The 11,158-nt window shown below is 40.5% G+C and overlaps 1 protein-coding gene across 1 annotated transcript; it reads left to right on the forward strand.

Annotated features, from left to right (window-relative positions):
* Nucleotides 1-6,287: 6,287 nt before the first annotated feature.
* LOC129723325 (bifunctional phosphoribosylaminoimidazole carboxylase/phosphoribosylaminoimidazole succinocarboxamide synthetase) lies at nucleotides 6,288-8,373 on the forward strand. Its single transcript, XM_055677497.1, has 3 exons — nucleotides 6,288-6,515; nucleotides 6,584-7,045; nucleotides 7,437-8,373. The coding sequence occupies exons 1-3, from the start codon at nucleotides 6,497-6,499 to the stop codon at nucleotides 8,261-8,263; spliced, it is 1,308 nt and encodes a 435-aa protein (XP_055533472.1). The 5' UTR covers nucleotides 6,288-6,496; the 3' UTR covers nucleotides 8,264-8,373.
* Nucleotides 8,374-11,158: the final 2,785 nt, after the last annotated feature.

The raw sequence follows: 11,158 nt of genomic DNA on the forward strand, positions 1-11,158 counted from the left end.
CAAGAGCTTCCGAGTAGCTTTCATGTAGCTCACGAAGAGCTTGAGAATGATACAAAAGCTTTTCAATTGAAAGCGACGGGTCGAAGCGTCACTGTAACCTGATAATTGTCAATTGAAAATTACTTTGTCAGGCTCTGATCCTACCCAATGCCCAAAGATTTAGCATTAGATTTTCTCAGTTGCCTCTGCGCTTCGTCTTCGTTGAAAAGTTTTTGTTGCAAATAAATGTCATTAATTCTCGAAATAGTTCCCTTATCACTTGATCTTTTAATATTCCGAAGGAACAGAACTCCGCTTGGAGTTTAATTACAAGTACATAATCTTCTGAAGTTTTATCATTCAGGCTTTTTAATTATTTTTACACAGGGAATAGTACTTGAATTAACAAGCGGAAGAAGCAATTTAAGTTCGGTGTGTACGAAAGGACCACCAAGTGTAATAAAATGAGCTTTTATACTCTGCTCATTTATTTCATTTGCCAGGAAACAATGTTCCAGGCGACCTAGTCAGAAAACGAAGTTCGCTTCCTATACGAATCTATTAAAGAGCCAATGCTCATTTAAGCCATGCCGCACGAATCGGTCCTGGTCTTTAACTAAATTAACTCAAGTTTATTTCTTTTTATTGATCGACTTCTGGCGCCTCGACTATATAAGTCCTTTATATCCTTATCATTTGTTAGCCCTCCTTATGCCACAGTAATGGCAATAAAAATGCTTTGATTCCTTTTTGGTTTTCTCCGTCAACCTTTAAATCGTTTGTCCAATGTCCTTTTATTCTGGAATCCGTTGTCCTTTGTTCGGTTTCAATATAAAAATAACTCCAAATCTCCAAAGGAAAAACCTATGCGATGTTTTACAGCGAGCGAATGTCTAACGAAGAAAAAACAAAATAGTTATATAATTTCTGCTTATAGCTGACAATTTTATCACTAAGCTTTAAGGCGAAACGGTGTTGAAGCCAAAAATGGCCGACTTCGAGCAACCACCTCGAATTTTTGAAGGCACAAGACTCAATAATAGTTAATGCGTCACCTGTAAAAACGCTATTTTATGTTTGCTGCGCTGAAGCAAACATAAAATAGCGTTTTCACAGGGAACACATGATCTATTTTCAAGTCTTGTGCTTCTGAAAATTCAAAGTGATGGCTCGGAGTTGACCATTTTTGGCTTCAACACCATTTCACCTTAATCAATTACCTTTCTGTAATTGTAGAGCGATTTTCAAGCCAAACGGCTCGTGCAGGCTAAGTAATTTGACCGAGGATTTGGGGGTTATTCTCAACCCCAGGTTTTAGCGAACTCGACAAAAGAACTCCAAGAACAGCGATCAAGCAAATGGCGGCGAAACTTCTAAGTCCAATCCAGAACACAGGTTAACTAATGATTTCGGATCACTTTTGCACTGATAAAGTAAAACTACATCTAGTATGTTTAAGCAGAGTCTATGTTTATAATAAGAGTCCCGGAAAGATGAAACCAAAGGAACCAAATCAGTGTCAAACGAGGGTACCAATCGAGCAATGTAAATAAACAAGGTGATAATGTTAGGAGTGGATGAAAAGTGTTGTAATTGAGTTGAGTTGAAGTTTTACTTACATATTTTAATCCAACATTAAACCTATACACTGGTTCACTTAATTTTAACAAAACATCAACGGTGTAATTTTACAAAACTGTGTACCTTGTGAAGAATTTCAAAAAATGATATTCGCTTATGGATGGTGAAAAACAGAACTGTATAGTTCTTGGCAACAAACGGCACAAAAACTGTGTTGCCGAAACGATAGATTTTCTCTTCGCGCGACTCTATATACACATAGACTCTGTGTTTAAGCACTGAGAATCGAATTTCAGCTTAGCTGTCAGTTTTTTAGAATATCATATTTTTGATCGATCGGTTTCTTTCAACCGCCACGGCTTATTAAACACGTTTCATGATATGTCCTTTACACCATTTGATAGCGGAGAATCTAATCTAGCTTTTTAAATAGAAACCACGTTGGGAATAGTTACTTTAGCTGAACTATTAAAGTAGATAGTCCCTTTTGACATGTTGCTCTACAATTAAAGTTCCCAATCGAGGGACACAATTCCAATCACCACGAACCTATTTTAGTCAGTTTCCAGGCAGAGTTGCCAATGTTCCAGTTTAAACTGGATTCTTCCAGTTTTTTTTCAAGTGATCCAGTCAAACAGTTTATTCCCAAAATCTTCCAGTTTTTTTGTTTATCTGCCAGTTTTATCCAGATTTTCTGGACACTCAAGCTCCGACTGGTTTGGAAATATTTTTAGAACGTAAATTTTGTGGATTGATGAGTCATTGTAGCAATTCTCAACAGTATTTTCAGTATTGTATCTTCTCGCACGAAACACGGCCAAAATAAAAATCGTATTGCATGGTTGAGATGAAAAAGGCAAGTAATCTTAGCTTTTTTCTAAACCTAACAAATTGGTTTTATCAGATCTTGAAGAAAAAAAATTAAGTGCAATGATGGGTTAATGTTATTTAAAAATAAAAACAATCCGTCTCATAGATATTATATAAAGGCGACATTCTCCAAATTTATTTCGGTGGCGTAGCAGTTAAAAATTGTTCGAATAATTAGATACCTAGGGATAGCGATCTCAGGGATAATTGAAATTTAAACTTCACAGATGTAACGTAAGAAAACGTTGCACCCGTTCTTTTGTTTAAAGTTAAAATAAATGAATAAAGCAACATTTTCTTGATTTTGCGATGAACTGGTTGCGCAATTTGTAATTTTGATGCTGTAAATGAAGTTTTTCAGTCTACAATTTCAAACCTTCCAGTTGGTCTCGAGGTACGATGCTGGCCTAACAAGCCAGTCGTCGTAGGTTCGAGTCTCGGCTCGGGAGAGACTGTTAGTGTCAATATTATCGTAGCGCTAGCCCCGCAATTGTCCTGTACATCCAACAGTTGGCTGCGAAGTCTGTGTATAATAAACAGAAGGTCAAGTTCCGATTCGGAATGTAGCACCAAGGCTTTGCTATTTTTACAGTCTACAATTTAAACAAAAAGTAATCCCGAAGTTTCTCTATTTAAAACTCATTTTGGATTCAAAAACCATCACAGAAAAGCTCTCGGACAATTTATTTTTTAGGTATTTTGCAAATTTATTTGGAATCCAGTTTTTTCCAGTTTTTTCTTCAGCATTCTTCCAGTTCAATTAAAAATTTTATTGGCAACTCTGTTTCCAGGCGATTTTTTCAGCATTCGAAGTAGCGCCCGAATGGCTCCAATGTAGGTGGATTTGTTCCGATTGATATTTGTTAAAAATTTCTTTGTGATTAACGATATTTCTTATATTCGTAAGACAGTTAGACAATCGAAATTTTCGTTTCCATCATTAAAATTGTCGATATTGATCAAGTTTTGAGGCCTGTTTTTTTCGACTGACTAAAATAGGCACCACTGCTTAAGCCGTCCCTTACAGTAAATAGAGGTTGGCATGGTACAGAGATCTCATTTCTTCGGATACACTAGAGACAACATCAATGAGCATAAAAGAGAGGTGAGGAGGAGAGTGCATTTTCCTAGCATTAGTAAATGCTTCAAATGAAAACAACTAGACGAACTCAATGGTAAACTCAAATAGCTACGTCACTATTTGGCATCATCTCTGGGCAGAAGGGGGCAAGCAGAGAGGCGCGTGCAAGTGTTAGTAGGTTTTCTCCTCACCTCTCTTTTATACTCATTGAGACAACATGCAGCAGACTACCAGGAAGACTATCAAAGGCGAGTCAGCCGGCTCTGGAGGACCGTCTACAGGCTTTAGGACTGGAAAGCTTGTCATTCAGAACTACACTGCTACCATGTCCTCCACCGGTTATCATACATGGGTTGTTGGGAATGTGCAGTAAGTTCCGTCGCTCCGGTTCAATCTTTTATCCGTGGTAAACGTTGAAAAGCGAGGATTGCGCAACGTGTTTGAAGGTGGCCGGATGATTTTAAGTCGAAGAAACTATAAATGTGATGCGAAGTTGACATGTGGTCAAAAAACAAAGAGCCTAGAGCTGTGGCATCGTAGATTTAGCCACTTGAACTTGAAGTTGCCACTTGAACAGTTCATTGCTAAAGACATGGTTGACGATTTGCACCTCGTTAGTGACAGTTCACCAACCAGTGCGGTTGATACGGATAAGTCAACTTCGGAGTTCTGAGAAGATCTAGGTCTACGTGCACGTCCCGCTGGAACGCCGAAAGAAGTTATACGCGAGTTAGACGGGAATCAGTAGTCTTGAAATCCACGACAGTGACGATCAAGATGTGATCGAGGGCGAATCCACGATGGGTGAATCGGGCGAAGATGAACAATGTTCAAGCTGTCCCGATGAATCAGACAATTTTTCTGCACAGTAATCCAGACGGGCAATCCGACGCACGGGTCAATCGAAACTGTAGTGCGCCATCCTAGCATAGAGATTACGAAGTAGACTACGCCGTATCACACGTTGAGAATCTACCGGAATCGGTGGAGGAGCTGCGAAAGAGAGAAAGGTCAGGCAAGACGAGATGAACTCGTTGGCGAAAAATGAGACATGGACCCTGGTAAAGCTGCCGGAAGGCCGAAGTGCTTTTTCGTGTAAATAGGTTTTAAAAGTGAAACAAACCGATGAGAACGAGACGCGAGATTGGTCCAATTGTAACGCCGATGGAGCACTGGCTGAAGTTACCAAAAGGGATAGAGTCGCAGATAACCGACAAACCGTACCGCGAGCTGGTTGGCTGCGTCATGCGTGTCGCATTGACGTCTCGACCGGAACGAACTTCTTCAACCAGTTTCAAGCGTACCCTAACGAGAAATATTGGGTACAAACAGGCCTATGAAAAGACGCCATCTTATAGGACCGAAAAATAACAAGCAACATTATTGAAACACGGTGGGTTCGCAATGGAAATGGAGCCAAAAAAATGTCACCTACAATCCAGCGCAGAAGCATAGGCGCGTCTAAGACCTGGTACAACTTCAGCGGTTTCTTCGCAACATCAATAGCACTCTAGACCTGGGACTGGTCAACCAGGTCAGCGAAGTGGCCCCACTATTGGAGGCATCTGAGGATACCGACTGGGTGAATAATATCGTCGACCTTGACACAAACCCTACATTATCTACGTCTCTGTTTTGTCCTATTTGACATACTATTCATGCCACCGTCATTAGCCACCTTTGCTCAATAGATACGTGCTTATTAGTTTTTCCCGCTGAATTTATCGTGTTTTCTTCCATCTGAAAGTCCATCTGCTGGATTATTCAGTTATGTCATGTAGATTCAATAGTTCAACGATAAAATTATGCGTGATACTTTTAGAACAAAAATTATCAAAACAGTAAAAGAAGCCAATAAACTAGAAAAAAAAAATTCCAAATACACGTGAAGAAAACAAAACAGGTAAAGATGAAAAAACTATATAGGTACTACAAAAGTTGATTGAAATATGGCAAAATAGTCGCAACAGTCAACAAAGAATTGCCGGAGTAAAACGTCAGAGCTAAAAAAAAGTTGTTGACTTTGAAAAATTCAAATTCCACAAACCCATTTTTAAACAAATTAGAAAAGATCACAGGTAAACAAGAAGTTCACAAAGTTAAACAAGTCAATATAAGTTTTGAAGTTTAACGGTAAGTGAAGTTCTAGAAGCACAATAATCAAAATTCAAATAAAAAAGGTGCCAAACGTAAGAGTTCGAAACAAAATCAAAATACATCTGACTTTTTGAGATTGCTTGTTGACAAGTGCTTCAACACTATTTTGTTGATATATTTTTCTTTTCTTTATTCATTATATGGTCCTTTCCCAGGTTCTTCGGCCTTTCCTCCCTCTCTACTTGTTTATTATCTTATATAACTCTATTTATCACACTTGTTTTGTAGTCTATTTGTTCTTTTACCTGTTTTTCTATCACAAAAAAAACTTTATTAGCTAGGAAGATTGGAAAATCATGAAATAATAATCCATAAATGTATTCCACGTAATGAAAATAAATAACTACGAAAATAAAGTCATGCGTTTTTGCAGCAGAAAACCATAGCCTACCATCTACCATGATAAATACAACCATGAACACACAAACAGCACCGACAACTACTTGCTTAACGCGCTTGCTTTGTCCCGCCTCTCCCCGTAAGTAAGTTGATAACCTCACACAACAAACTCGCAACCAGCGGCAACATCGTTGATAGCAGCCGCGCTCTCGCTCTCCGGCGGCGTGTTGCCGGCTGCGTAAACCACCACAAACAACAGGTTTGTATAAAATCCCCCACTGAAACAGGACTCCGGCACAAAATTCATCGAGACAAGAACTGTTGCGTTAGTGTGCCATTGCCATCGGAGCTGTAAGATAGAAGAACAAATTTCTCGTGTTCCTTTAAACTTGTTTTGGAATTAGTAACATCCATCGGTTCTCACCAAGCGAGCATTGTGTTTATTTAAGTCAATTGGATTTGATTACAGACTAGACGAGCGCGAAAAAAATGGCTGCTGTTACTGAAGGTAAGTCATATCAACTTCTCGCAGTCGATTAAATATATGACAATGTTAACAAGCTGCTTTTCCCACAGTAGGTGGAATCAAGCTGGGAAAGCTTCTGATCGAAGGCAAAACCAAACAGGTTTACGATGTTCCGTCGCAGCCCGGGCACTCCATCCTGCTAAACAAAGATCGCATTACGGCTCACAACGGAGTGCGAGCGCACGATCTCGAGGGCAAGGCAAAAATCTCCAACCAAACCAACGCCAAGGTCTTCACTCTGCTGAACCGTGCCGGCCTGAAGACGGCCTTCGTCCGCATGGTCTCCGATAACGCTTTCCTAGCGCGCAAGTGCGAAATGGTACCGATCGAATGGGTAACCCGCCGACTGGCGACCGGTTCCTATCTGAAGCGAAACCCCGGCGTAAAGGAGGGCTACCGCTTTGCCCCACCGAAGCAGGAAACCTTCTACAAGGACGACGCCAATGACGATCCCCAGTGGAGCGCCGAACAGATCGTGTCGGCTGGATTCAAGGTTAACGGAGTGTTGATCGGTGTGTCTTTTGCTACATGGCAAATTTTATGTTGTTTTTCATGTCGAATGCGTGCATTAATCTCATTTTAAAATGCACAACAAGGCTGACGTCAATCTATTTACGCTTGATCCCATTTATTGGCTGTTTTGAAGTTGCAATGGTATTTCTTGAAAGGATTCCAATGCCCTTATCAGTCCTTAGCTGTAGGAAGAACAAAATAGTAAACAACCCACACTATCTTGACCTTTTCCAACGGGGTTTGACAAACATGTTTACGCCCCACCGAAACGGTCCAGCCTCTCAATGATCGGCAACAACGATCGATGACTAGCCTGGCAACAATCGAACAAATTGTAGTTCACTGATAACGAACGAATGATCACTTGTTGTTGTTTTGTTTTCCCTACAGGTCAAGATGAAGTAGACATAATGCGCCAAACTACGATCCTGGTGTTCGAGATCCTCGAGCGGGCCTGGGCTAGCCGAGACTGCGCACTGATCGATATGAAAATCGAGTTCGGTGTCGATGCCGACGGTCAGTTGCTGGTAGCGGACGTCATCGATTCCGACTCCTGGCGGTTGTGGCCATCGGGCGATAAACGACTCATGGTAGACAAACAGGTATACCGCAATCTAGCCTCGGTGACGGCTTCCGATCTGGACACCGTGAAGCGAAACTTCGTCTGGGTTAGCGAGCAGCTGGACAAAATGGTACCCAGCAACGATCATCTGGTGGTGGTGCTGATGGGAAGCCCCTCGGATAAGGAACATTGCGAAAAGATCGCCCGGAACTGTCGCGAGCTGGGACTGAACGTAGAGCTACGAGTCACCTCGGCACACAAAGGAACCACCACGACGCTACAGATTGTCAACGAATACGAAAGCGTACTGCACAATCTGGTTTTCATTACCGTGGCCGGTCGATCCAACGGTTTGGGACCGGTTCTATCGGGCAACACCAACTATCCGGTGATCAACTGCCCCCCGGTGAAGCCGGAAAACGTCAGCTTGGATGTGTGGTCCAGTTTGAATCTTCCATCCGGGCTGGGATGCGCAACGGTACTGTATCCGGAGGCGGCCGCATTGAATGCTGCTCAAATTTTGGGCTTGAATAATTTCCTGATCTGGGCTAGGCTTCGAGTTAAACAATTACAAAATTTCGCTGGGTTGATTTACGCGGACAAGGGATTCCGCGGGGTGCGAAAGACGGAGGAAACTAGTGCTGAAATGAAATAGTATAATAGGTTAAGAGAGCATAACATGCATATTTTTTTTTAAAGAAAGTAATAAATGATTTTAAATATATTCAATATATTGCTCCTAAAATTTATTATTGGAGTCGTGAATTGAAGTTTTAATGGTTAGTGGGTACAAACTTCTTGACTGTCGGAATGCTCAAGTGTACTTCCGGAATGGTAGAAAAACGTGATTCATTGGTGTACACCAACTCACGTGTGCTTAGTCACTCATATTAGGAAACAACCACAAGGTTTAAGATCAAGTCAAGCCAGTACTTTGACACTTCTTCATGCCGCGGCTAGTTTTCAATGCGGTTCTTTACCTAAGTAAATGTGGGTTACTGAACCATATTTTCACACACCTTCTTGAGTGTCCATCTTTAGTACCTTAAAACGAAAATAAACAGCGCTGAGAGATGATTTCACTCACCACTCGCAACTCACCCTGTTTACAATTGCGAGCTATTACGCCTGAACGATATGCAACAAGCGCTGAAATAGTACCGAGAAACCTCCCGGGCCCACTCTGTATCGACGGAACCAGCCGCGAATATCCAGGTTTACCACGATTGGTGTAAATGTAGTTTGGGACGTTATTCTTTTCGTATTTTTAATTGACTTAAATATACAGCCTTTCGGACCTTTGAAACCTTGACCGTTTTGAGGCTTCACATTCAGAAGTCGATTAAACTGAATGGGGACTTTTTTTTTGAGAAGATGAAACTTGTCAGTCAATTTTTTTCCAACATGAATGGCCAGACCAGTAATACAGAACCCTGCCTGATACTGGAATAAAATGTGAAGATCATTTATTTATTTAATAAAATGGATTACATCATTTATGCTTGTGCTACCACTAAGTCACTCTCTGCGTTACTGGCTTGAGCTCGTTGTGGTCACTTCCTTGTACAGCAAATTAGCTATGCAATTGATCGACGTCTGCCGATCCAAGTCTTGCACCTGCAGCGTGTCGTCAATCGCGTTAAACCATCTCAAGCAGAAGAAATTGATCTGCAGAGCAGAAAGTTTCTGGAAATCAACCTCTATATTGCAGTAATGCTTAGAATCGATAATAAGTTTCTCGAAGAAGATCTCTGCAATGCGAAGTTCCATTGTCACAGGAATATTTGCTTCGACTGTGTATTTTTTGCTCGTGCTCGTGTTCGCAAAATATTCGACAACCACTCTTATGTTAATTTCTGCATCTTTACTCGACTCCGACTTTACGAAGATGCCTAACCCATATAAAGCAATCAAGTTTGAATTCATGTTGTTAACTCGCACGCGTGTGGAAATTTTCGAAGCGTACTGGAACAAGTTATAAAAATATAATTTTGAGCAGTCGTGCTGCACATCGGAAACTATTCGGGTTAATTCACCAACGTAATCTGCTCGCGACTCATCGTCTTTGGCCCAGTTCTTGATCGCTTCAAGCAATTGTTGCTGGCTGCAGTTAATCGTCACTGGCTGCGATTAATTCGAGACTTTTTCTCGAGGGTTCGAAAATCCTCCTGCTTGAAGTACGCAAGCGGATTATCGCAAATCACAGCTAAGCAACGTTTGTTTACGAACGGGAACTCATGCCTTCTGTTGTCGTTAAATTCTTGAAGCACATTTTGTTCATCGATATTGGATGCGATAAACTGGTCACATAATTCGTTAAGCCCATTCAGAATATACTTTTGCGAGGCATAATAAACTTCCATTATGTTATCCTTGGTTAGGTTGATTTCCTGGCAGTAAACATAGCGTAGTACGTCTCTGAAAATGGATGGTTTTATGTCAGTCACAATGATCGGTTGATCACTCAGTCGAGCTTCTTTGAAATGTCCGTTAAACTGTGCGTAAAATACTTCGCCAGCTAGGGAGAGAATAATCCTGTGACCGTAAACCGGGTCTTTGTTGTCACCTACCAAAAAGGTTACATCCGAAAGGTGCTTGTTATCGAACAACTGCTTATGCCGGTCTGCCATTACTGTACCTAAGATAAACAAAATCTAAATGTTTAATTCAACTTTAACCTAATTTTCAATTACCTCTTCCTATCCTTACCTCTCCTGTAGCGTTTCTGTTTTTTTTTTATTTTGAACAAAACTTAATACATACGTACTTTTACTGCAAAAACCGCTTAAACATAGAGATAATACTCAAGGAGAGATAAGCGATGAAAAAACTGCCAATTTGGCAACTACACTGTAAAAAAACTTTATGTCGAAGTGAAGTGATTTGCTGTGAAGTGATCAGTTTGGAGGGAACAAAAGCAACTTTACATCAGAGTGAATTCGCCTTGACGGAATTGTGTTTGACAGCTTGTGTGAGTGAATCATATGTAAACAAACTGTGCCCAAAAATAAAGTTTTTTCAAGTCGTTTTTTCTGGACTTCTGAGTAAATAACATTAAAAATGGTAAATATATTTACATTCGGAAAAGTACGCTGCACTTGTTTTTGAATACCGGGTATAGAAAAAGTGGCTGCAAATGGCTGATATTTGAAAAATAAGATGACTTGTTACAGAAGCATTGAAAAAGATGATTCGTGTTTTATCAAAAAATATCAATAAAAAGTGTAGTTTTGCATCTAAATTGATTTTGTGTTCTAAGATCAGACCATATGTGTTGCAAAAAATATAAATTTCGGATGGTTAAGTGTTTTGTACAGTGAAATTATTTACGACAAAAATCTGGTATTTTCAGGCATCTGTAGCTGATAGCTGTCAAGAAATTGAAGTTAAAATACAGCTTTCCGATATAATCTTTTACGCTTCTGGAGGCAGCAGATTGGTTGTAGAGGGTAAGCGAGTGTATCAAGCAAATCATTTGCTTTTAGCAGGTGTACAAGAAGTATTCAACGATGGACTCAGTATATTTGCATCCTGTTTGAAGTCTTCCTCG

This window comes from Wyeomyia smithii, chromosome 1, assembly GCF_029784165.1.
Source record: "Wyeomyia smithii strain HCP4-BCI-WySm-NY-G18 chromosome 1, ASM2978416v1, whole genome shotgun sequence".
Lineage (NCBI taxonomy): Eukaryota > Metazoa > Arthropoda > Insecta > Diptera > Culicidae > Wyeomyia > Wyeomyia smithii.

Coding starts and splice junctions, on each gene's coding strand:
- LOC129723325 (XM_055677497.1), top strand. Junction 7,046..7,436: donor GGTTAACGGAGTGTTGATCG/GTGTGTCTTTTG, acceptor TTTTCCCTACAG/GTCAAGATGAAGTAGACATA.